Raw genomic sequence first — 27476 nt, 5'->3', positions numbered from 1 at the left:
GAGGTAGGGGTTTTAAATATTTATGGTTCTTTCAGACATCTTGCATATTTGATAGAGCTTTATTTTTTGATAAGCAGTTTTCTGGGTTTGTTTTTTTTTTTTTCATCCTTTGGGAAGGATTCATCCTTTTTTTTTCCACTGTAGCTTGTTTGTTTTTGACGAGGTTTCACTTATTATACAATTTATCCTCCTTTCTATGTTATAGACTATAATATTTCTAGGGGGGATTACCCATAAGTCTGCCTAGGCTGAAAGAAATCTATATAGAGCCGCAATTTCTTTTTCTTTCCTTTTTTCCCCCACACACTTTTCTTTTTAAACTTCAGCCCTAGGCTGAGAAATAAAGTCTTATGTCTCATATAGTCCCTGGTTTTCCCAGCTTAGTGGACTAGATTTTAAATAGGACCTCTTAAATACCATTTTCCCTTCGACTACACTTTCTTCTCTGATATATTCCACCTCTGGTTTCTGTAGTATTTGAGCAAGATAAAGATTCAACAGATTGAGAAGGACCGAGGTGAATGGGATAGTCTGACTCCAGAAGCCCGCCGAGAAAAGGAGGCTGGCCTACAGATGTTTGGACAGCTGGCACGTTTCCATAACATCATGTCCAATGAAACAATTGGTACCCTTGCCTTTCTGACGTCAGGTAAGCGTATGAACCACTGCCTTCCTCAAAAATGCAATAGTCAAGATCTGTTTCATTTGAGAAATCAGCATAGCTGAGACCAAGAATTCAGACTGTGGTGACAGTATTCTCCTCCACAGTCTGAGAGGAAGTGAATCCCTAGAGAAGCTCCAAAAAGAATGATGTCCATTGTTGACATGGAAATGAGGAAACAGTCACCCTCATAGCTACCAGAAAGCATAAGTTGGTACCATTTTTCTTGAGGATGGGTTACCCATATAAATATATCTGGGGGTATATATGTTAACCTGAAAAATATTCTTGAACTCTGGTTGAATGTGGCAGATGAAACAAAGACATTTATCTCTACTCCGTCTAGAGCTGCACTGTCTAATTTAATAGTCACCTGCCACATGTGGCTGTCAAGCATTTAAACTGTGGCTAGTCTGAATTGAGCTGTTCTGTGAGTATAAAATACATACTGCAAGACTTGGTATTTTAAAAAGAAGTAAAATATTTCATTAATAATTTTTATATTGGTTACATACAAAATGACAACCAAGGATCACCAGACTTTGAGGAAATCCTCTAATGTGAAACACAGATAATAGATGAAGGCTTTTTTTTTAATCTTTGTAATCTCAGAGGGTAAGAGAAGATACAGCATGCATTTTAAAAAAGAACAAAGAGGCAATAAAAGGGATTATCCAAAAAACAAGAAAGGTCTCTTGGATATTGAAAATACAACTTCAGAAATTTTGAAAACTCAGTATGGTTAGAAGATAAATCCAAGGGAGCTCTTCCATGAAAGCAGAACAGAAAGAAAAAGAGATGGAAATTAGAAGAAAAATAACAAGAAAATAAAGGGTCAGTCTAAGAGGTCTCAAAAGAGAAAACTAGAGAGGAAGAAATTATCAAAGAAATAATACTCCAAAAGTTCCCAAAGACTGAGAGCATCTAAATTGAAAGAAGCCAACAAGTGCCCAGCACAGGGAAGCTTTAAAACCCCCACACTAAGGTATATCATTGTTGCATTTCAGAAAATCAGGGCAAAGAGAAGATCCTAAAAGGTCCCAGAGAAAAATTAGGTTGTGTACAATGGTATAAGCATCACAATGTCTTTAAATGCCACAATGTGACATTTAAAGCTGCAACACAGTCCTGAAGGAAAATATCTTCTCAGCCTAGAATCCTATAGCCAGCTAAACTATCAGTTCTGTCTGAGGGCAAAATGTAAGGGCATTTTCAGACGTGAAGGTACCAGATTTACTTCTGGTATACCCTTTCTTGAGAAGCTGCAGAAAAATAAATATACTCCATCAAAATGAGAGAGGAAACCCAGGAGGAAAGTGGAATCCCGTGAGAGAGCTGCAAAGGAAGTGCCCAAGCTGATGGTAGAAGAAGCTAGTGTGACCACCACACTGCAGGCCTGTAAAGCAAAGAGTCCAGATTGGAGTGACAGATGGAAAGAACACCTCAAAAGAATATTCTTGAGAGTTTTACATTTCTAGTAGAGAATTTACGAAGATTTAATGATAGGTACTCTGAAAATAAGCAAAAAAAAAAAAGTTGTATTAAAAAGTACATATATTACTTTATATAATCATTAGAATACTGTGTGGCTCTGCTGTGAATGATATTTACATAATCTTAATGACATAAAATTTAAATTATTTAACCAAAGATTTGCTTACATATTAGGGGAATTTGTATTTGGGGAAGAGGGACAGGAGTAAGAGCTAAACTCTCATCAGTAGTAGAGTCGATAGATAATGACTAAAATGAAAAATTAAGAACCAGCAGTATTGAGCAAGCCTTATCATAATACTTGCCTTGTTGCATTTGGCATGTATTTATTCCTTCCTACCTTTTTACCACCTTCCTTCCTTCCCTTTCTTTCTTCTTTTCTTCTTTCAGAGTTAATGCCCTATAACCTTAGCAGTTCATTACAAATTTGTTGTAGGAAGTAGTAAGACTACAAGATAAGTACACAGTGAAATTCATCAGTTAGTGAAATGCTTATAAGAAAAATTGAAAACAGCCATAATGTCCAGCAATAAAGATAAAGTAAATAAATAACTTATGGTTCAGTCACACACTGGGAAACTATGTGGCCATTAAAAAGGGTGTGAATCATCGCTATCCTATAGAACTTTCTGTGATGGAAATGTTCTATAAATCTGGACTGTCCAGTACTATAGATAATATGCTAGCCACATGTAGCCATCAAACACTTGAAATGTGGCTAGCGTATCTGAAAAACTGAATTTTTAATTTAATTTTAATTAATTTTAATTAATTTAATTAATTTAATTTAATTTTAATTAATTAATTTTTTAATACATGTGACCAGTGGCTACCATGTTGGACAGCACAAGAACATGTATTTACTAAAATGGTAAGATACTTACAGTATCAGTAATGAAAAAAGTAAGTTATAGAATATGCACAATATGATAACCATTTTGTCTTAAAAATATACATGCGTGTAAATATGAACAGAATAGCTAGAAGGATCTATTAGCAAAGTGTTAATAGTGTTTACCTGTACATAGTAGTTTTTGTATTTTGTTTCTTTGCTTTTGCTTTTGCTTGTCCGTATTTTCTAATATTACTGCAATGAAAATGTATTTTTAAAAATAGTAGTCCCCAGGGGTCTCCACGTAAAACTCTAAGACATAAGAAGTTAAAGATTGCTAATGGACTGAGTTTTCACAGACTTCGGCTTTTTTTCCAGAGATCAAATCACTCTTTGTGCATCCTTTCCTGGCTGAGCGCATCATCTCCATGCTGAACTACTTCCTGCAGCACCTGGTTGGCCCCAAGATGGGAGCCTTAAAAGTCAAGGATTTCAGTGAATTTGACTTCAAACCCCAGCAGCTCGTTTCAGATATCTGCACCATCTACTTAAATCTTGGGTACTTAAGATTCAAATTGGGCAGGCCAGAGGGGGTGCTCATGTTTTAATACGGGGTTTTGATAATGGAATGAATGACTGGTTGGTAATTATGTGGAAATAGAAAAGAAATGGTTTCCTTCTAGTTGGTTTATGAAGGAACCTACTGTGATTTTAAGTGAGATTTTGTATGACCTGTGGGACATTATTTAGAATTTCCAACATTCTGCCTTGATCTGTGCAAAGATAAACTTCGCTTGTTCCATTGTTTGGAAAAGCAGTATTAAGGCCACAGGATACTTGATAGACCTCCTTCCTAAAAATTAGAAGAAATCTTTCTATATCAAAAGAACATTCATGGTATTTAAGTGATGGGGAACTTTGTTGCTCAGCCCAGCCATTATCTCCCTCTTTGACCTATCGTCTGATGCTCAGTTTCTTTCTGATGCTGACCTTCCAGGGATGAGGAGAATTTCTGTGCCACTGTGCCCAAGGATGGACGTTCCTATTCCCCAACTCTCTTTGCACAGACAGTCCGAGTCCTGAAGAAAATAAATAAGCCTGGAAATATGATTGTGGCTTTCAGCAACTTAGCAGAGAGAATCAAGGTAAGGAAGAGGAACACTTGTTTATTAACATGTTCAATAAAAATCACCTTGTCAACTCAGCTGTTCTGCTTTTCTACCCAGTTTCCAGGGGAAAAGAGCATTGCCTTGAGAAAATATAAATAGATGATTCTTCCTGGTCAGCCAATATCTGGAACTACCATATTCTTAATAGTACTACTCTTTTAAATATAAGGGTGAGAACAGAAAAATAACAAATTAAGAAGCTTCTACTAGAAGAGAAGAATGTACTGCTTTTTATAGGCTGTTTTTTATGAAGACGTCTCTGTTTTCATTTTTGATATATTTGATTTGATATATTTGGTTTTAATATCAAATTTTGATTCCGTTTCATCTGTTGGTAACAGTTACCGATAGATTTGAAAACCTACAATGTTCATGCAGAACTTTTTAGAATAGAATTCAAGATTGGTAGCTTTTAGTCATTGGTTTTTCTCTGTTCTCTATATTTGTAGTTGGTAGTTGGCTTATATGGAAATAGCTATACATTTTAAAGATTAAAATACTGTATTGTATTCAGCTAATCCCTTAGGTTGGAGCATGACAGAGCTCCATTAGCAGTTATGAAAAAGGAAAAATTATGGCACAGAGTCTAATGGAAAACCTTCCTAATTGTTATCAGTCTTCCCTTCATTGAGTTACTTATTTATTAAGTTGGGCTTCATCTTTGCCTGGAGCTTAGGCAGATGGATCCCTGAGGAGCTAGAGTTCCATGAAGGAATCAATTGTTGAAGCCACTTTTAAATTGCTATACCTGTTTGTACCTAAAGCCAGAAACTGCTTTTCATACACGGACTGCATGAGTGACTCTGTAATTATGCAAATAATAACCCCCTCCCACCCCCCCATCCCCGTTTGAATATGACATTTACAACAAGACTGTTGCCAGAAGGATGGGTATTGCATGTGGTGTGTTTTTTTTCCCCTGTTGACACTTAAACCCATTTCTAGTCATGGCTGCTGGCAGCTGAGCCAAACTAAAGTTTCAGAGTTGGGACTGAATGTTAAATTTGCTCCTATAATTTCCATCTTGGCTTGTTTAGAAAATAAAGCTGAGAATTGTCATTGTCAAGGGTTTTTTGTTGGTTTTTTAATGAAGGTACTGGGATTGAACCCAGGACCTCGTGCATGCTAAGCATGCCCTTTACCTACTAGAGCTGTACCTACCCTCTACTGCTGTAGGGGGCTATTAATGACCCTTTAAGATTAAGGTATAGTCATTGAGCATTTTGAATTCAGCTGCTCTGAATTCTCCTTAACTACCAGGTGTTTGTGTTCAGTCTCTAGCAGACCTCCAACAACAGGAAGAGGAGACCTATGCAGATGCCTGTGATGAGTTCCTGGACCCCATCATGAGCACACTGATGTCTGACCCTGTGGTGCTGCCATCTTCCAGAGTCACTGTGGATAGATCCACCATTGCCAGACATTTGCTCAGGTAACCCAGCCCCAAAAAGCAGTCTCAAGACTACAGACATACATTTGTTTGCTATCATTTTTTTCTCCCAATACAGTACTACTACCATACTGTGCACCCAATAGGTGCCCCATACCGTTGATTTATTAATGTCTTGGGGAGGCATTTTGGTACAGGTGTATCACTTGACTGTTAAGGATTTAAACATCCAAAACAAGACACCTGTTGAGAAATGCTGACTCTAACTTTACCTCTTCCTCCCTCAAGGAAATAATTTCTGTCAATATATGTTATAAAATGTGTCAACCTGGAGCCTAGTTGACTTGAAAGTGTTTAAATTTTACTTTAGCTGTAAGAATATAAAAGACAGATATTTTTGAAAAACTCAGGTTTTTTACACCCGTCATGTGGGTTAACCCACATTCTGCTGCAGCTCTCGTACCCAGCCATGGTGACCACAAGTTTTCCCCAGCCTGCCTACTCTGAGTGCAGCGTTAGATAAAAATGGGTACTGAGAGACTCTGCCTATTTAAAATGAAGTTACATAAGTTGACCCAGATCTAGAGAAATAATATTTTTTAAGTATTGAAAAAAAGGATGTTCTACTTTATGGTATTTGGTATTAAGCACTCACTGTATATGCATGATGCTGTGCTGGGTGGTATGTCTTTTCCAAAGTGTGAGTGAAAATTTATATTTTATTGTGGGCTCAGAATACAGAGAAGCTGTATCAGCCCTTAAAGTATGTTATAAATCATCTGAGCTGTCAGGAAGCCATAATCGGCATTTACTTGAAGAGCAGTCAGCTAACTTAATCAGGTGTCAATCGACAAGGCTTTATCCCTTAACATCTTACACTGTTTCAGGAGTCTGTGACTAAAAGTACAAACAGCTCTCTGTGCTGACATGAGTATACAGGTTCTCTCTTATGGAAATCAAATCAAATATCATCTGAGGAGCAATGCTGAGATAAAGTTCATTAAACAGAGAGACTAAAGTAGCTAAATAATCTGGGGGGAAAAAAAATTTCCCCAATCCCTTTTTCTCATCTCATTCTTTCTAACCTCAAGTCAGCACTTGATTCAGAATCATTAATGCGCTCTAGCTTGTCTCCAGCGGAGATGCCCAGGTGTTCTGCTTTTGGCTGAGGATGTTAGAACTTACGTAAATAACCCTGTTTCCCTTTCTCTCTTTGTCCCAGTGACCAAACAGATCCCTTTAACCGTAGTCCCCTCACCATGGACCAGATCCGGCCAAACACAGAACTAAAAGAAAAAATCCAGCGGTGGCTCGCAGAGAGGAAACAACAACAAAAGGAGCAACTTGAATAAATACTGTGACCTAAACAAACCAAAAACCAGCCCCAGAGTGTAGATAAACAATTGTTTGTGGTTTCTCTCTTTCTGGTTCTGTTCCTTTCCTTTTTCTTGCCTTTTTTTTTTTCTTTACTAAATTAGAGAACTGCTCTTGCTCAAATTATGATAATTAAAATTCCTAAGAACTTTACAATGCTCTCCTGGCCTGCAGGAAATTATACTTCTTATAGCATCACCATGTTTAGAAATCATCACTAACTTTTACCCTTTGTTATCTCTTTCTATTCTTTCTTCTTCCTTTTCCTACCTTAATTAGATTAACTTCAACTACTAAAACCTCCTGCCACCTTACTATTTCTCTTCCAAGAACTGCTCAAACATCTTTGGTGTGCACTGCTTTTAAATATCTGATGTCACATATTTCAGTGACAGCTGATACTGTAAAGTCCTGTGTTATCAAGATATTTACTGGTCTCCACAACCCTGACTTCAGCCGTTTTCCTTATTACAGCTCTGCAATGTTACAGAATGACTTTTTACATAAAAGCAGATACTTTGATGTTTGAGTAAAGTTTTTGAAGAAGGTGATAGATGAGATGAAAAAAGGAATCTTATGCAACTTCTGTTGGTAGCTCTTAGTTTTGTGTTATCTTGTAACTCAAAGATATCTTGGAGGGCAAATACTCCCCCATGGGGTTGTCATTACCACAGAAAACTTAGCCCTATAATATTTTTAGGAGGATTGGTGAGACAAATTTGCAGTTTTGACACTTTATTCAGAAAATTCCAAGGTAAAAAAATAAAGGTTGTTGGGCCCTTTTTGTCTTACGGAAATCAAGGACTAGGCTTGAGTAGAAAAGTTAGGCAACAAATACTGTAACCATGAAAAATGTCATTTTAAGACACTAATATCAAAGGTATATCTTAGTATATATATACACCATGTGCTTTTTTATATTGGTCTAGTGTAAACTGAGTACCACTTTATATTGTCTTTTCCATGGTAAGGTGTATGCAGTGTGTGGCCATGTTTACTAATACTTAATTCTAGACAAAATTGAGACTATAAAATGTATATAGTTAATGTTTATTTGGACTTATGACCTGACTTCTAAGAGCTGCTTCTAACTCAGCCTTAGGTCATCAATTAACAGAATAGGAATTTGAGCACAACCTTGTCCACAAGCCATTCTAAATACCCACTTAGTCCTATGTAGGTAGTAGGTGGGTGGGACCCACTTTTACCACTTGAGCTTGAGTTCCCTATTCTACTCAACTGTGCAGTTTAACATGCTGAGAGAGGCACATTCCCCTATGGACTATCTATATCACTGTTTCTCTAAGCCCAAAAATGTTAAGTAACGAGAAGAGTGATATGATCTACAAACAGATCATTGCTTCATTTAGAGGACATTATTGTTAACCACGGCCTCTCAAATAAGACGATAGTTCTGTGATACTCCAACACAAGTTGTTATAAGCAGTCCTTGACGTGTTTTTGATGGTATCAGCTGGAAACCCTCAAATCAGAGGGTATCCCACACTAGATATAAAGTAGGTATTGCCTGTTGCTGTGCTTATAAATGAAAAAGGCAGTCTAGGACTCTTGCAAATGCCAGAATGTATGATAGTAATTCAGTGTGCTCCCTGGGCCTTTAAGGCATGGGTTGACAGATTTATTTTCTTAAAATGAGTTTAATTTTGTATTTATTACCTTCCTTTAATTCTCTTGAGAATGAACTGTATAAAATAAGCTTCTATCTACTTGCATTTATCTTCCAGACCCAATCTAATAGGATATTTCCATTTTTAAAAGAAGTGGGGAAAAGACCAGAGTTTTATAGGAGAAAATTGGAGGAAAAAATGGGCACAAAACCTCAGAAGGCAGCTTTTCCCAGCAGCTTTCTAGTTAACAACCTCGAGGCTGCCTCTTATATCTGTGTCTATATTCTACTTCTGTATTTAGTCTTCAGATTTTAAGCCTTTTCTGGCAAGCTTTTTTTTTTAAAGCTCTTTTTATGAATGGCTATGGCACCATTAATGCTGCTGAATATCTTTAAACTTATCACAAAGGCAAGTGCATAGTTTAAGGCCACTATTGGTGAGGAAACCAAATGTCCTCCGTGCCTTTTTTCTTTCCTTGAAGTAATTTGAGAATATCCCAAAAAAGAGAATAAAAAATTACTGTCTTGGTACAACATGGTGCATATATGCACTTGGAAGCTTAAAGACGTGTTGTGTTGTCTGGACCTCAGAAGCAGCCCTAAATCTATTAGAGCAGACTTTCTGACATACCTAGGTTTATGTGTTGGCTTTGCTAGGGTTTGATAGGAAAATGAAGACTCTTTAATCAGCTCTAGTATTGCTTACTAAGAGGGTAATACTAAACTTGGAAAATTTAAGTAGGTTTTATCAAGCAATCTGGGTTTGTTTGTTTTAATATAGTTTTAATGGATATGTGAAAACTGAAAGAAACTTTAAAGGTTTTTTTAATGGTGCAGGTGAAGGTGCCAGTTACTATTTGGTATCACTCTACAAAAGCTTCATTACTTTATTTGATGCTGGTTGCTAAGCAACCACTGCACAGAGCATAAGTCTACTGGGTGCCTTTACAAGCCAGAGGCTGATGCTGCACTATTGTCATGTGAGGAAATAATGCACATGCTCTAACTGCTAAACAGGAAAAGAAAAAGAACTAGAAACAAAGAAGATGAAGAACAAAACGACAAAAAGTTTGACTGAAATAAAACTTGATCAACATAACTGTATTTTGAAACATTCCAGGAAGGTTACTTCTTGTCAAACTTGCCTGAGGGTGTTTGTTCAAAGCTTGTATTTAATAAACGAACACCTGACTTACAACTTTGTCATCACTTCCTTTATATAGTATTAAAAGCTAGTGGCAGTTTCAGAAATCCCTCTGAAAACTTAAGAGGACTCTGAACTTCACTTTTTTAAAAAAATTCATACCAAATGTGTGTGACCTGGCTGACCTAACCTGCCTTACCAGGGTCCTGGACCCTGGAGTTATCTTCAGAAGATGAGCCTCAGGGCATGTTTTTCCCTAAGCAGTTCAATTTTGGCTTCACTTTTCTTCATCTGGTCTAAACCCCAGGTCTTCCGTTTTAATCATTCACTATCATGTTCCCCTTTCTTGCCTCTTGTTTCTGTACCTCTGCTATTCAAGACCTCAGCCCAGATTAACCCAATCACTCCACTCTGCTCCAATATCCAAGCTACGGACTACTAATGGAGAAAAATGGCACAATTTTTAGAGTGGTGCGACCAAACTTGTCTACAACATCACGCAGCAACCCTTCTGTCTGTCCTTAAACTTCAAGATATTCCAAACGTTAACCTCTTTCCTCAGATTCTCTCCCACCCTCCCAGTTACCCTTCACTTTAAGATGACCTTGCCTTCTACTTCACAGACCAGAATTTCCACTTTCAGACTTCTTTCATCGTCCCATCTGTCCCCACCATTCCAAGGCCAATCCTTCCTACCTTATTTCCTGCCTCAACAGGAATCTTGTCAATCCCCCTTCTCCATCTTCAATCTCTCCTAGTTTTACATCTCATATTTGGTTTTCTGACTTGTATTCCTTTACAGCCGTATTTCTTCATTCATTCTGGCTTCTATCCTAATTGTTTGAAACTGCTCTAGCTGTTTTCATATTGCTAAATTGGCTTTCTCATTCTTAATTTGACTTCTCTGGAGTATCAGGCACCTGAATACCTTCAGTGAAATGCTGTTCTTGGCTCCTGATAGTAATTTTTCATTCCACCTCCAACCATTCCATCAATCAGTTTTACTTCTGCTCAGGCTTCCCCTGGGTACATTACTTGTTTTTTTCTTTTCAAATGCCACTTCCCAACATATATCTTTTCTTTCAGTCATACTTAACCATAGTTTCAACTCTGTGGTATATAGCTGTTCGTAAAACATCAAGGATCTCCCTTCCTAGGAAGTCTTCCCAATCAGCACCATGTCTAACTCGATACTAATGCCCCTTTTCTGTTCACGCTGCAGCCTCTTCAGATCCCAGCTCTGCCACTCATTAGCTGTGTGGCCATTTATCAGTTTCAGTCTTAAATGCGGACATTACCTAACACACAGGCTTTCTTTAAATTCCAAAATGCCTGGCAGACTGGAAGCCCTCAGTAAATGTCATTTTGTTCCTTATATCTGCATAGTTCCTTTTGGCTGGTTAGGGAATTAAGGGACTTGGATTCCAATCCTGACACAGGATGCGAGGGAGCCTGGGATTATAAAAGAGCAACTACAGAAAGGCAATGGGCTGAGTCAGGTGACAGGTTGTGTGACTCCTGCTCCGCCCCTAACTTTACGAGTTTGGCCTAGGACCCTCTCTGCCTTTGTAAGATGATCCTGTTGGCTGCGAAAAATCGCAGTGATGCCTTCTAGCCCTAACTCGCCACATTCTCTTAAGAAAACTGCAAAAGCCCCATCCACAGAGAAGTGGTTAGAGGTCTGCGCCACGGGCGGCATGGCACACTTCTGGCGCATGCGCCTTCCCTCCTCGCGCCGGCCTTCAGGACCTCCCTGCGCAGCTGCCCCAAGATATGCCTGTTTCTCTACGAAACCCGTTTTTCTTTAAATGCTCCCTGATATCGTCTTCTCGTACCCACTTTCTTCTCTGTGACTGAAGAAAATAAACTGGCTAACTAGATTCCGGAAAACTAGTAGGACACCTAAATATCTTGGACCGGCGCGGAAGGAGGCGGCCTGACCTTGGAAGCGGAATGGGGTCCTGCGGCAGGTCCTTCCGGGCTGGTGACATTCAGCCGGCCAGTCGGCCCGACGGCCTTTCAGTCCTGGAACCATGGCCCAGTTTGTCCGTAACCTCGCGGAGAAGGCCCCGGCGCTGGTCAACGGTGAGCGCGGCGTCAGCCCGCCGACCCGGGCACATGGGCGGGCGCGGAGGCCTGCGAGGGCCCGGGGGGAGAACGCAGGCGGCGGCGGTCCACCGAGGGGCGGGCAGGAGCCGGGGCGGGCACGGCCTGGAGGTGGGGGTTGCAGGTTGGCCTCTCTTCTCTAGCTTTCCGCTCGGCAGGCGTGCAGCTTGGGTTCTCTTTACAACCTAGAGGTTCTGAATTTCGATCACGACCGTGAGGGGACGGAGTGTGCAGGCAGCCGGGTTGCCCAGCAGCCGCCGCCATGACGCCCTTCGACCTCTAGGAGAAGGAATAGGGAGAGGGTTGTACTGTTAGGAGAGTGAGGAAAACGGAGGGCAGGGACTCATGAAAGCACAGAGATGCGGCCTCATCAGCTTGTCTGCTTCTCAGTGGAGTATTTGGAAGTCTACAAAAAAAAATTTAAGGTTTGGTGACCTTTGGAACGTTGACTTTGCTTTCTGCCCTGTCCAGATTCTAAAATATTTCTCCTTTAAGGGAATTTTTAGGTAAAATTGAACTTCACGGACGATTATCCCTGCCCCGGTAAGCATAGAAAAGGATGTGTGTCAACAGTAATCTCTCTTACCATAGCTTAGCGTTCTTGGGGATTTTCCATTTGAAAAAACTAAATGAAGCCCTACTGGTAAAACGCTGTATTTCAGAACAACTCTGAATAGTCGCAGCTCAGTGTAGTAGTCTTGTATCGGTAAATATTTCAGTTGTCTGCTAGGTAGCAAGCTATTCGTTTTATTCCCCAAGTTAGATCAGTTAAGTTGTCGGAAACTTCTTCAATTGATGTGCTATATTCTAGTAAGTGGTTGAAGCGCAGATCTTTAAATAGCTTTTGCTGAAATTTGGTTATGAAAGTGAAGAGAAAGAATTTTTTTTTAATATGTGAATTTTTGAACCTGTTTTACTGTGATAGGTATTTTCTTATTCATTGTGTCCTTTATTTCCTCCATCAGCAGCCCAACAATGAGTATTGAAGGCCTTATAAGCGCTAGATACTATAAATACTTGATTCCTCTTACAGAACGCCAAGGTCTACAACTACTACCAGTTTACACACTTTACCAAAGAACTTAAGTTTGCAACTTTATTGAGATAAAGCGCTACATTTTTACATAATACAAAGAGAAGAAATAGAGGCTTCATTATTTTGACTTTGTGGATGACTTAAGGAAAATTTTTTAAAATTTCAGGTGGATTTTTTTCTCCTACCATGGCTTTTACATCTTTCAGGTGATGTGGTTTGGGGAATCGCAAACTAATTTTAATAATAATTTATAAAGAGAAAAGTAATATGAAGATAATTTTTAATTATGAAATATATCAATCATTTTCTCTATTATTATGAATAGTTGAAAGATACGAGTTTTTATTCTTCCAGAAATACTGAGAAAGGAAGACTCAACTGGAGCCAGAATGTTAAAGTGGAAATATATTTTGCTTTATAACTTAACTCAGTGTATTAAATGTTAATGTTAAATATCTTAAAAAGTACTAACTGTATCTGTTAATTCTTCTGAGGGACAAAGAAGCTTACAGAAATAAGTAGTTTTATCATCATTCTTCCCCAAAAAGGTCATAGAATCTGTCTTTTTAGTTTGTTTTGGGGGTTTTTGTTTGTTTGTTTGTTTTACTAAACTTGAGACTTTATTTGGATTTCACCAGCTTTTCCACTTAATCTATTTCTGTTCCAGGAGCCAATCCAGGGTACCACATTGCAATGAGTTGTCAGTCTCCCTAGTCTTCTCTGATATGTGACAGTTTCCCAGTCTTTCCTTACCTTTCATGACCTTGACAGTCTTAAGGTATCACCTTTCGTGACCTTGATAGTCTTCAGGTGTCTATGTAGGTATCTACATAGTTATTCTATAAAGAGATGTTCCCCAATCTGCCTTTGTCTGGTGTTTTTCCCATGATTAGCCTGGAGCTGTGGATTTTGAGAAGGAATACCACAAAAGTGAAGTGACCTAATCACATATCAGGACGTAAGTGATAGCCATATAATATCACTAGTGAAATTAGCTTTCATCACTTGGTTAAGGTAGTTTCACTAGATTTCTCCTAAAGTTACTATTTTCTTCCTTTCCACAGTGGATTCTTTATTTTTTTTTTTAATACTGTATTCTTTAGAAGCTAGTTACTAAATTGGGGAGGGAGGCAGGATTCTCTCTCCCATAGGAAGAAATAACTACATATATTTAAACGGAATTATTCTGTGAGAAAGATTTGTCTCTTCTTCCCCATTTATTTGTCTTATTTATTCAGTCATTTGTTGTATGGACTCATGGACACTTATTTCAATACTCTACCTCCAGTAGGATGTTACTTGTTTTGTTGCTCGAATTATTCCAGCTTCAGCCATTGAAAACTCTTTCAGTTTGACACCTCTGTCCCTTTGACATTCCCCCTTACTTACTGGTACTACAGGATGCTTCAGACTCATATATTCCCTGCCCCAGCCTTAGAATCAGCTGTCAGCCATTTCTCCATGGAGCCCTAGTTCCTTTTATTGGACAGTAGTGTTCTGAAACGAAGATCTGGGTACTGCATATGTTTCTTGTTACTAGACTACAGTAGTCATCCCTTATTTATGGGGGATAAGTTCGAAGACCTCCAGTAGATGCCTGAAACCACGGGCAGTACTGAACCCTGTATGTGCTGTTTTTCCTATACATACAAATCTGTGGTAAAGTTTAATCTATAAATTAGCTACAGCAAGAGATTAACAACAATAGCTAATAAATTACAACAGTATACTGCAATAAAAGTTATGTGAACATGATCTCAAAATATTTTATTGTGCCGTACTCAACCTTCTGATGAGTGAGATAGATGATGCAGTGCCTGCATGCTGAGATAATATGGGGCAGATGATGTAGGCATTGTGACAACATTAGGATGGAGTGGACACAGCATGAGACTTCATTATGCTACTCAGAAGGTGCACAATTTAAAATTTATGAATTGTTTATTTCTGGAATTTTCCATTTAATATTTTGGGACAGTGGTTGACCGCGGGCAGCTGAAACCGTGGAAAGTGATACCGCAGTTAAGTGGGGACTGCTGTGCTAGAATATCATTCCCTCTCGGCCCTCTTGGTGGACAGGGGTGTGTGTGTACAGATTTCCCTCAACTTAGGATAAAATTACATCCTGATGTAATTACCTGCCCCCCCAAAAAAAAACCCCAAAAAGATTACACACCAATAAACCTATCACAGGTTGAGAATATTGTAAGTCAAAAATGCATTTACTGTTCTTACCCTACCAAACGTCGTAACTTAGCCTAGCCTACCTTAAACGTGCTGAGAACACTTACATTAGCCTATGGGTGGGCAGCATCACCCAACACAAAGCCTATTTTATAATAAACTGTTGAATATCTCATGTAATTTGAATAATGTACTGAAAGTGAAAAACAGAATAGTTGTATGTTGGTTGTTTACCCTCCTCTTATTGCATGGCTGACCCAGAGCTGCTGCTTGCTGCTGCTGCCCAGCATCACAAGAAAGTATGGTACCATCTATCGCTAGCCTAGTGAAAGATCAAAATTCGAAATAGTTTTACTGAATGCCTGTCACTTTGGTCACATTGTAAAGTTGAAAAGTCACACAAGTCGAACCATCATAAATTGGGCCCTGTCTGTATACTAACCCGTGAGTGTTCACACACACACAGAGTTGACCATTGAACAATAAGGGGGTTAGGGGCGCTGAGCCCTGTGCACTTGAAAATCTGAGTATAACTTTACAATTGGCCCTCCATATCCATGGTTCCCACCATGCATGCATTCAGCCAACTTCAGATCATGTAGTACCATATTACATATTTATTTTTTAAAGTCCACATATGAGTGGACCCTCGAAGTTCAAATCCGTATTCAAGGCCAACCATAATTGTTTCTGTATCTAGCCATCTGTATATATATTAAACTAAACATGAGGTCATATATGTCTCCAACTGTAATTCATTGAGTACCATGGGATTTATTTTCTGGCCCATCTGTAACTTCCCTCTCTGACAGTGAGAAACCTGGTTCTCATCATCCACCATTCATTTACTTTGGTCTTGTTAATCCCTTGTGTACATATGAAGCAGTTTCAAATTTTTTAACCTATACTCCCTGATTAACAAACTTACTGACAAATACAGTGTACTGATTTTGGGAGGGTTTTTTTGAAATTTTGTATCTGTGTAGAAGGTAATTTTAAATTTTAAAGACAGTTTGTTGACTGTTAAACAAAACTTTGTTCTCCTTGATAGTGCCATCTTACAGTCATTTGACAGTTCTCTTTAGTACTTTTAGAGCTTTGTGTCTGCTTAAAGATTTACCCATGGCCCTAAGCACAGAGGATGATGGCAACAGTAATTCTTAGTGTAATACCTAAATATAGGCAGTTAATAGGGAAAGAACCAAGAGCTTTGGATAATACATCTTTGAACAATAGATAATTTATGGGTGTTCATGCATTTGTGCTATCTTTATTAGGCTGTTTTGTAATTCTTTATGAAATACCTTTGTCTTGCTGAAATCACTATCATAGTCTCACATCTACCCTGGCTATTAAAAATTTTTTTCCTGAAATAGCAAATATCTTGAGGAATTTCAGCTTAGTAATAGATTCAAGTTTTGGCTGCTCTTAACAATACATGTAGGTTTTATTTTTATTATTTGTGGTATTTTGGAGGAGGCAGCTGTGCCTTTGATAATCCAGCACATACTGATGAGGATACCAAAAATGGGTACTAACTAGTATAATTCCATCTGGATTTGTGGCCAATATTATGACAAGTTTTAACCTTATTTCTAAGGATGCCATTCTGCATGGCTCCTTCCCTCCCCTTCTGCACCTCTTCCCTCCAAATTTTTTGGTCTCTACAAGAAAATATGGTTACATTGCTGCTGTTCTTTTGTTTTTGAATCCAACTTCAAGTAACTTTACAGTTAACTAGATTTGCTATTCATAAATGTACCAGTACTCACTGGTCACTGGTGAAGTCCTGGCATAATTGAATGTGCTGATAGCTTCCTGACTGATTGAACATCCTTGTGACACAGGTGTTCTGCATCTTTAAAAGCCTCTGGTTACCAGGGAGCAGCTTTGACTTTTCACACCGGGTGCACATTTGGTACAAGCAGTGAATGAATGTGATGCATGAATAAATATTTGTGTCCAGCCCACACATCTGCTTCTTTCAGTCTCTAGTGAGTTCATCCTGGTGTTTTGTTTTGTTTTGTTTTCCAGCTGCTGTGACTTACTCGAAGCCTCGATTGGCCACATTTTGGCACTATGCCAAGGTTGAGCTGGTTCCTCCAACCCCTGCTGAGATCCCTACAGCTATTCAGAGCTTGAAAAAAATAGTCAATAGTGCTCGAACTGGTAGCTTCAAACAGCTCACAGTTAAGGTAACTATGGGCTAAATGAAAACGTATGTGCCTAACAGAAAATGTCTTCCCTTGGGATTTTTCTGATTGTTTTGATTAGTATATGTCTTTTCCAGTGAGGCTGAAACCAGCATAATGAGAGAGAATCTCTTCTGACTACTGAGAAATAGATTTACCTTTTTTAATTTTGTCATCTGGGTTAAAATAATTGGGCTATTTTATGTCTTAGTTTCCTATTAATTTTATAACAGAGAAGTGATCATCATTATTGGGCAGTTTTTTTCCCTTTCCTATTTGGTTAGTGTACTAAAATAGGATGGCTTGCTTTGCTGATTCTGTACTGCTTTTTTTTGTCTGTAGTCCTAGAACTATCCCCAATTTGGCCAAAAGATTTCCTGAACTATATCACAGCCAGGCAGCTAACACTTATGGAGAATAAAAATAACAAAACTTAGCAAGCATATAACATACCATGAGGGGTTATTGAAGTGCATGGAGATAAAATCTAGAGATTTTAAGGATTGGAACTTGGATTTTACGTTTGCTTGGTCTAAGCACATGATACAAAAGGCCTAAAGAACTAAATTATTGCTGCCTATAGAACCTATATCCTGGAAAATATGACTATTTTTCAGAATTCCAGTATTTCTTGGTCTAATTTGAAGGGGAAATTTCACTTCCAGGTGCTAACAGGAAAAGGCCCAATTTTGTTGTGGAAAGGTATTTTTTTCCTACTGGTGTTTCAGGATCCATATTTGTGCTTGTATGAAATACTCTGTTTTCTGAAACTGTGTATATACTTTTTCTCTTTAAAAGGGCAATAAAACATTGATCTGTGAAACTGAGTAATTATTGAACACTTGGGAGGAGTTAAACCAAATAATACATGAATAAAAATGATGTCAACAGGGAAGACAAAGCCCTTCATCTTTCAACAGATTTTCTTTGGCCAGACGAATGACTATTCAGAGACTGGCTGTCCTATAGCCAGCCTTTCATATGAATGCCCTGTCTAAATGTGGCAGCTATTTCCAGGATGTGGGCTGTTTCAGGGCTCGTAAAGTGTCTCATAAACTAATAATGAAAGGGTTAAGTCAGTTCAGGTCTTCAAAGAATGCTTTGAAAGAATTTATAAGCTCTGGACTACTTACCTTACATAATTGAAAGTTCAAGTGTTCTCAGCAGTTAAAGTTAACGTCGGTAATTCTTGACTTCGACTAAAATTACCCTCTCATTTGAATAGCATCCTTATATTTTCTGTCACTTAGTCCTGGAAGAGAATAGTTTTAAATCTGTAAGAAAAAATGTGCATTCAACTTTGTGTTCTTTTTTCAGGAAGCGCTGCTGAATGGTTTGGTGGCCACTGAGGTGTGGATGTGGTTTTATGTCGGTGAGATCATAGGCAAGCGTGGCATCATTGGCTATGATGTTTGAAGACCAATTTTCAACATATGATCATATTTGGTTTATTCTTGGACCATGTATTTGAATAAAATAACGTGTCAGAATCAGTGTTTTCTCTATCAAACACCACATGGAAGGTCACAGTTTCTGTTGGTTGATACTAAGTTGGGTTGTTTTCTGCTTTAATACATTAATACAGCTCTAAATGCATGTCTTTGCTTATTTAGCCTGCAGTTGGAAAGGCTATATTTGAATTACCAACCTGGTGTGTATATGAGGATAACATTTTATTTTGAAGGCTTGCAATAAATGATATTTAAGCTTCATTTCTAGAAAAGTCAGGGGAAAGACTGAGAAAACTAGAAATTGCTCCAGTAGGAGAAATAGTACCACCATGTGCCAAACATAATGTAGTTAAATCATGGCAGTAGTATAAAGAATAAAATGCGGACTGTTTTTCTTTGCTAAAATCAGAAAGACCCTTTTGACAACACCTATGTCTATAAATGTGTGCTTTTTGTGAACTTGAATATAGCCTCCCCAGGAGAGAACAGCAAAGTGATATTCTGTGTATCTTTGTAACATCTTAACACTAAAACAGTGAATGAAACCAGTGACCTATATTTTTCATCTAATTTTAGCATGTGTTATGTTATTAATCTTTTTTTAAGCACCTATCTTTGCAATGATACAGTATCCTGTAGATATTTAACAGGGTTATAATTTAGTATCATTCATGGGTCTGAATAGTATATTATGTCTTGAAATAAATACAAGTGATTGGGTATCAGTTTGTCATGTTGAGCCATTTTATTGAGGATTTGAGAGCAATTTGATCATTTGTTGGCTTTTCCTGGGGGTCTTAACCATCATTCATGTGTTTCTAAATCTGTTGTAACTTTCTTGCAGCCGCTGCACATGAAGTACCAGCTGATAATAACCAAAAGAGGGTTTCATATTGGAAAAGCATCATGGCTCACAATATGGTATTAATCCTTTAATAGTATTGAACCTTTATCCAGTCAATCCCAAATTTGCTAGCTGATTTAGAATACTGCTGCTTTAGCCAAAAAAGGGCACAGCTTTTCTGTGTGATAGGTGACAAGTCTCCCAGAGAGAGACTGCTACTCTTCTTGAACACGAAATATACCTCACTTACTGCAGGTGGTCAGAACTGAAACTATTTCTTTTCAAAAATCACTCAGTGACTTAAAATAGCAAAAGACTGAAAAGATACTTCTACAATAATGGTGATTTTTATGAGTTTCTCTATTGCACACATGAGTGAGTAGTACAATTTTTTTTTTAATTTAAAGGTATGAGATCAGCTAGCACTATTAAGAATTTACAGAGGCCTAATTGAGTCATGATATATAATGTGATTTCATTTTAACCACATGATCACAACAGAACGTCCTCAAAATAAACATTTACTACTCACATCACTGCTACTTCCTCCTCCTCTGCCATATGGCACACCTCGGATGGTGGCTAACAGCACATGTACAGAATTTTCTTAGGTTAAAATAGCAGTGGGCTCCCTGAAGTGGCCACTTGACTTCTGCAGGCCTGTTACTTTTTTCTGTTTGTTTTGCTTCCTAGCAGAGAACTGTTTAGGCTGTCTTTGACTGAATGTGGAGGTGCGAAGTGTTTGCCAATGGCAGCTTCAGAGTACTCAGGTATTTACATTGCATCTCCTAAATCCAGGTATGCCAAGTGGTAGAAACTGATGAACAAGACTGTTACCTGTTTCATGGAGCTTGGTCTAGTGAGACAGGTGATTAAGCATGCTGTTAGAGTAACGTGAGACGTGTAATGTGGACAGTGGAAGGTGTGCATGCAAGAGTCTAACCCAGACTTGAGAAGGGGGTTCAAGGGAGACTCAGAGGAACTAATATCTAAAGTAAACCAGAAGAGGAAGAGCCAAGAAGAGTGGAACAAGCTACAGCCTCTGCAAAAGCTGTTAAGTCAGAAAGGTCTGGCACATTCGAGGTTCTCAAAGAGTAGAAATATGGCTAAATTTCTGATTATAGAGGAAAGTAGTGAGGTGAGGCCGGAGATAGTGGGACCAGATCTTGAGATGCCTTTATGTCATATTACGGTTTTGACTATCTTAAGGACAGTGACTGGAAAGCCACTGAAGGATTTTGACAAGGTGCAATCCCTGCCTTCAGTTGTATAGTCTGACTGCAGTAGGTAACTTCAAATCCAGGTGACAGAAGCTAGGATAGCAATATGTGTGGGGTGCGTGTAAGAGTGCATTTTGGGGAGAGGGCATGGCTCAGTGGTAAAGTGCATGCTTAGCATGCAGGGGTTCCTGGGTTCAATCCTCAGTACCTCCATTAAAAATAAACCTAATTGCCTGCCCCCCAAGAAGTTTTTTTAAAAAATGTGCATGTGGTCCTGCGTTTTTCTTAATACATAGCAGCAGTACAGATAACTCATTTTAGAAGTAGGAGAGCAAAGTTCAAGCCAGTTAAGTACCAGTCGCTATGGTCCAAAGGTATGATTCCTAAGGAGACAACTGTCTATAAAAATAAGTTATTCAACATAAAAGTCAATAAACAGTAATGCCTTCATAAGACTTGCATTTCAAAAATACATTTAACTTGAAACTGTCCACATTGTACATTTAATCCTTTGTTCTATACACCTCAGCGTTATTCTCCTTGGATACCAGTTTTTCTTTTCCATTTTCTTTTATATACTTAGTATGTATTCTGCCCTGGTTTCTAAGGATAGCTTAATATGACTTCTATAATAATTTCATATTTGTATAGCATATCACATTTTCACTATCTAATTTAGCCCTCAGCATTCCTCTGAGGCACGTGGCATAAATGATAGACCCATTTAACAAGTCAGGAACTAAGAAACATTAAATGATTTGGCTAGAATCTCATGAGTAATTGGTTGGAGCCACAGGTTGGGCCCAGGTGATGATCCCACGTTGTAGTCTGTGCCCTTACGTGACTTCTGACCGCCTTGTAGACTTCCCTACTTCGTATTTTCACAGTTCCATTCTGTATTGTTTTTTGTATATTCTTAGTACTATGTTGCCCTACTGTTAAGCTCTTAAGTTTTTTTGTCTCATCAGATGTCAGCATTGCTAATCTTAATGTAAAGTGATACCTAGTTTTGTGAGATAATATTTCCTAATTAATGTGTTTATTTTTACTGGAATATGAATTGGTATGATTGCAGTCACTCTAAGATCAATACAGCAGCAATTTTACCAGAGAGTCCCTAATCAGGGGAACTTAACATTGCTTACCAAATGAAAGGCCCTGACTATTAAAACACTGATAAAACACATGCAGGACCCTTAACAATATGCCTTTACCCTTGCCTTACTAGTTTTGCTACCAACCAGTGTTTCAGCCACACAATTTCTAACCAGTCCGCATAAAAACTCAAAGCTTTAAATCTCATTTTCGGATTATATACCCACTGCCCCAACTGTTGAGTTTTCTACCAATTACTAGCCCACTCTTACTTATTTCTTGACAAGTTTTTTTTGTTTTTGTTTTTGTTTTTTTTGGCCTGGCTTTCTGTCACTCTACAAAACTATTTCTATCTTAATTCTTGGCAACTTCAACATACCTATGGATCAATAGTTTTCATAGTATGGTCCCTGGACCACAGCAGCACTAGGAAACATGAAAATTCTCAGGCTCGACCAAGAAACGGGGTGGGATCTGACAATCTGTTTTAATTGGGTCTCCATGTAATTCTGATACATGCTGAAGTTTGAGAACTACTCTCCTGAGTGATCCTCCCAGCAGACTGCTCAGTTCCCTTAAGAAGTCCAGTGATGATGTCTTTCACCTTCCTTGGGCACTCATTCCTGTCGTTACCAACAAATTCAACCACTCCATGGTTTTCACTTTCACGCATCCTTCTCTGACCATCTGTTATCTTTCCAGCCCATTCCCCCTAATATCCCAACTATATTAATTTGGAGTCACCGTGACCATCAGTAAGGTGATACTGCCATCTCCCTCACCACCTTGATGTCCTCTTTTCCTTCCTTACCCAGCTTGTTTATGTTCCATGGTCAATCAGGATCACTCTTGAATAAACCCTCAACTTCCTTGCCTTTTACTCATTTTGTTGTACTTACTTGCCAAAACCACATCCTTGGCTAAGTCTACTTGCTCTGCACTTGCACCCATGTAGCTGAATGTAGCTGGAGAAAACAGCCAAGGTGGCTAATCTCACTTTATAGTCACGATCAGAACTTCAAGAAGGCACTCAGTACTACCTGATGGCCGCCCTATTTCTCTGGGCCATGATTATTTCTGTCAGCAGATGACCTTGCTTACTACTTAACCAAGGAAACTGAAGCAACTTGAGAACTTCCACTGACTCCCACAGCATCATCTCACACACTACTGTCTGCACCCATATCTATTCTTCACCGTGCCTTTGCTCGATAGTCTGTGCTCCTTGTCAAAGCCAATCGCTCCACTCCATGTCTTTGTGCTATCATTTCTCCCCTGTCTTACATCATTAGTTTCCCCCTACCCTATTCTATGAGAGTATACACATGCTATTATCTAGCCCATCTTTTACAAAATTAGCACCCTTTGGCAGCAAAACACCTCAAAATTTATCAATACTGTCTCCAAATCCTGTTCTCCCTGGAACCCATTCCAATCTTGTGTTCATTTCTACCACTCCGCTGAAACTGCTCTTCTTACATATTAAATGGGTCACTTCTCAGTCCTCATTTCATTTGATCTTTCAGCAGTATTTGACTCAGCTGAATATTTCCTCCAGCTTGATACACTTTCTGATAAACTTGACTTCCAGAGCTTTCCTTTGGCCTTCCTTCTTCCTTACTTTTTGTTCACTTCTCAGTTTCCTCCTTTCCCTGGCAGCCTATCTTTGGAATATCCCAAAGATAAAGCTAAGTGTTTTCTCCCTCTCACTGTCACTCACTCTCATACCATTGGTGATCTCATCCTGTCTCATGGTTTAAATAACATCTGTACACTGATGACTCTCAAATTTCTGTCTCTAGTCCAAACCTCTCCTCTGAACTCTAGGTACATATGCAGCAACCTGCCTGGTATCTCCACTTGGATGTGTAATAGACACCTCAGACTTAGTATGTCCCAACTGAACTCCTGATTTTCTTCCCACCCCCACTCCAGAACTGTCCCACAGTTTTCTCCCTCTCAGCTCATAGCAACTCCACTCTTCCAGTTGCTCAGGCCTTTGGATTCATCCTTGACTCCTATCTTTCATGTTCGATATCAATTTATTAAGAAGTCCTGTTAGTTCCACCTTCAAAATATGTCCAGAGTTGGACTATTTCTTACCATCTCCACTGCTATCACCAGAGCACCCTCATCTTTCCCTGGGTTTGCTGAAATGCCCTCTTGAATGGCCTCCTGCTCCCAGGCTTGCCTGTCTCCCATCTATTCTTTACATCAGTCAGAGTGATCGTATCACAGTGTAAGTCAGACCATGTCACTCCTCCGCTCAGACCCCTTCAATGGTTCCCACCTCACTCAGATTCAAAGCTAGAATCCTTACCATGGGCTACAAGGCCCAACAAGCACTGGCTTTCCATTACATCTCTCTCCACTCTTCTCCCTTCTCACATGCTCTACTGGCCCCCTTGCTCTTCCTCAAACACACCAGGCAACTCCTGCCTTAGCACTGACTGCTTCCTCAGCTAGAAATGCTCTCCCCCAAGGTATTCCCAGGGCTGGCTCCCTCACCTCATTCCGCGTTGTCAGCATGGGCTTCCCCATCCATCCTAATTACAAGTGCAAGAAACCTCTCTCCAAGTACTCTTTTCTCCTTACCCTGCTTTCTTCCCCCAAATTTCAGCTTCTAACCTTCTACATGAGTTACTGGTTTATTATGTTTACTGTTTGATTGTTCTACCTTCCTAAGACAAACACAAGCCCCACAAAGGCAGGAATTTTTAAAAATCTGTTTTGTTCACTGTTACATCCCAAGCTCTAAGCACATAGTCACTCAATACAGATGTGATGAATAAATTAATTTATCCATGAATGAATCCATATCTTTATCAATGCTGTTGCCACTGCCTTCATCCTGGCTCTTTCTACCTGTACATTTCTGTTCCGCTTTGAGATGTCTTTTCTGATTTTCCCAAACTTTGCCCCTCTTTTGGGTCTCTTACAGCACTGATCATTGTGCCCTATGGCATATTTACATTTGTTTATTTCCCTTACTAAACTGTAAGCTTTATAAGGTACAATATCTAATTCATCTTTGTAATCCTAACCTATCACATTATCCATCTGGCTTGTATATAGTAGGTTTTCAAACAGTGAAACAGCAAACTCTAACTTACTGTGTTTGGTACTGGGTTGATAAACAGCAGAGTTTAGTGGCAGTTTGCCACAGAGGGAGATGCAGGCCTGGGGGACTCATTTCCTGAAGGCCTGAAGGCTGAGGCTGCTACAAAGCTCATGCCAGCTGAGTCACTCCTGCATCTCAACCTCTAACTCTGAAACTCGGAGATCTGGTTCCCTCATTAGCAGCCCTCTCTACCGAGCAAGGTTAGCACAGGGCTACCTTCCCGTAAGGCTAGGAGGGCGAATGAGAGGGTGGGCAGCAGAAGGTCCTTTACAGAAGAACTAGCCTGAAATCTGAAATTCCCAGGAACTCTTTAGGAACTGATCATCTCAACTCGCTCTTTCTTTGCCGAGCCTGCATTTCAGGATTTGTATCCTTACCGGAACTGAAAGAGGTACATCACACATAGGTTTACAGCACCACACTCTCCCCCACAGGGCTGACACATGCAACCTATGAATGGACTGTTACAAGGATTATACATTGGACTTCTTGCACAAAGTAAGAAAGGTTATCTTTAGAAGCTCCGAGTTTTAATGCATTCCAGTGTTGTCAACTCCAAAAGCAATTAGAACACTGTTGTGTGGTTTTGAATTATAGCCTACTTGGGAAATAGCTATTGTTTCCCTTAAGGACAGCCTGCATTTTTACCTTGATGTCATCTCACTCTGGCTCTCAAGAGGGTAGGAAACTTAATAGAACAAGCAAATAAATATAATTCTGAAATAACTATGAATTCCAAAGTGAGGGTAAAAAAGTGGTTACCAATTTTAATGACCTTCAGGTAGAGTGATGGAAAGAAAGCCATCTAAGTGCAGGGTTGGTAAAAACAAAATTTAATTTAATTTAATTCAATTTTAAAAAAGTAATGTTAGCTAAATAAATACTAAGGCAGGAGTGATATTTTGATCATCATTGCTTTACCTCAAATCTTGTTATGGTTTCATCTGCCTTGAATATTGCTAGCAGAAGACTCCTTCATTATCTGAGACCCACATTACTACTACATTAGGGAAACTAATTTCCACTTCACCCAAGTCTCCAAACTTCACCCCCACCGCACTGAGGGTAAACACTGACGCCAAATGGCCCTCGATTTGAGACCCTTGAGTTTGTTTGCTCTACTACCACCCCCTGACCCTCCATCTACCCATCCCAGAAGAAAGCTGCCTATAAAGGCTGAGTAGCAAGCCTCTCAAAGTTATGTGTGGAAAGACCTACCTAACGAACACAGATCAGCAACAAAACCCTTTTTCTTGTCTCTCTTAAAATGGTATCTATGGCTGCGTGTTTTTCTTATTTGTCAATCTCAGCTAAGGCAGAAGCCTCCTACAGATTAGCAGAAGCCCCTCAGCTTAGAAGATTTGAGGCAAAATGTTCCTCTCCTCCCTTCTCAGTGCAAAAAGAAAGGAAGCGGAACCCTCCGCCTGAGGAGAGTGAGTCAGGGTTAGTGGACTGGAATGCAGGGCTGGATTCCTGGTTTCCTAACTACATCCTCTCTACACTTGCTCTGGTATTTAAACTGGTTACTGCACCGTGAGGGGCAGGAAGAGGGAATGAGGATGGCTTGCTTTTTATGTTTTTATTCAGAAACTTACATATGAACTCTAACCCACATGTGAGACACTTCATTTCAACTTTAGCAGGAGCAAATGGTGATTCATAATGTATAACTTATGTCAGAGTCCCATGATTTTTCCCTGGTCTTAAGCAATAGGATTGTCTAAATGTTAATAGGACTCAGACTAGAGAAGAGAATAAGGCTAAAGAGGAAAGGCTAAACCCTAATCCGAACTATGTTAAAAGTCAAATTAACCAGTGATTGTTTAACTACCTAGTCTTACCCATAGTGTTTCAAAATATCTTCTCAATGTTTAAACGTGGTATCAGAAGCTCATAGAACTTCACATATGAGAGACATTAATAACCGTAGCTTTTAAAGCAGGCTTATATTTTTATATCAGAGATTTTGAGGTCTTTGCCTTGTGCAGCGATGGCCATGTTCTCTTGGTTTCGTATGTTTGGTTTTCTACTTTAGTTATATACCAAATGATATACGATGAGTTTTTTTTTTTAAGTCTAGGAATAAACTAAATACAATGCATGCATTGTAGTATAGATTCAAAAACATGTCAAAACAACCTTACCCAACTGGCCTTGAAAAAGATAACCTTTGGGAAATCTTCCAGGCCAGTCATGATTGCTGGAAAGAAAATAACCCAATGCTTATTAGTCAAAGGGCTTCAAGTGACAATAAATTCCAGCCTTTCAATGCTAACATCTTCACTTGTGGAAATTCATCTCAGATCCTATTCAGGGATTGGTAGCTTCTAGTTCCTCTGAGAATATTCCTCAATCAACAAGTTGTCCACCTAGCTAAAGGACAGCTTCCTGGAATTAAGACCAAAGAACCTAGGTTATAATTAACTCAGACTTCCTCGTCCTCTTGTACCTTGGCCATGACCTGAATCCTCACCTAGAGTTTCCATCCCATCTACAGATAAAAATTTGTTCTAATTTAGACCAACTGAATTCTAGT

The 27476-nt window shown here is 39.1% G+C and overlaps 2 protein-coding genes across 3 annotated transcripts in view; both read left to right on the top strand.

Annotated features, from left to right (window-relative positions):
- UBE4A (ubiquitination factor E4A) overlaps window positions 1-9745 on the top strand; it is a 31921-nt gene extending 22176 nt beyond the window's left edge. For both annotated transcript variants that reach the window (XM_006175324.3, XM_014551153.2), the window contains 5 exons: window positions 475-649; window positions 3366-3546; window positions 3985-4132; window positions 5431-5588; window positions 6769-9745. In XM_006175324.3, the coding sequence (XP_006175386.1) occupies window positions 475-649; window positions 3366-3546; window positions 3985-4132; window positions 5431-5588; window positions 6769-6898 (792 nt within the window). In that variant the 3' untranslated portion in view covers window positions 6899-9745. The remainder of the gene's footprint in view (window positions 1-474; window positions 650-3365; window positions 3547-3984; window positions 4133-5430; window positions 5589-6768) is intronic.
- A 1876-nt stretch (window positions 9746-11621) lies between these two features.
- On the top strand, window positions 11622-19382 carry ATP5MG (ATP synthase membrane subunit g). Its single transcript, XM_006175322.3, has 3 exons — window positions 11622-11776; window positions 17052-17212; window positions 18527-19382. The coding sequence occupies exons 1-3, from the start codon at window positions 11725-11727 to the stop codon at window positions 18623-18625; spliced, it is 312 nt and encodes a 103-aa protein (XP_006175384.1). The 5' UTR covers window positions 11622-11724; the 3' UTR covers window positions 18626-19382.
- Window positions 19383-27476: the final 8094 nt, after the last annotated feature.

The sequence above is a fragment of the Camelus ferus genome, chromosome 33, assembly GCF_009834535.1.
Source record: "Camelus ferus isolate YT-003-E chromosome 33, BCGSAC_Cfer_1.0, whole genome shotgun sequence".
Taxonomy (NCBI): Eukaryota; Metazoa; Chordata; class Mammalia; order Artiodactyla; family Camelidae; genus Camelus; species Camelus ferus.
This window is presented reverse-complemented; position numbering and strand designations above follow the sequence as displayed.

Coding starts and splice junctions, on each gene's coding strand:
- ATP5MG (XM_006175322.3), top strand. CDS start 11,725: ATGGCCCAGTTTGTCCGTAACCTCGCGGAGAAGGCCCCGGCGCTGGTC. Junction 11,777..17,051: donor GGCCCCGGCGCTGGTCAACG/GTGAGCGCGGCG, acceptor TTTGTTTTCCAG/CTGCTGTGACTTACTCGAAG. Junction 17,213..18,526: donor TCAAACAGCTCACAGTTAAG/GTAACTATGGGC, acceptor TTCTTTTTTCAG/GAAGCGCTGCTGAATGGTTT.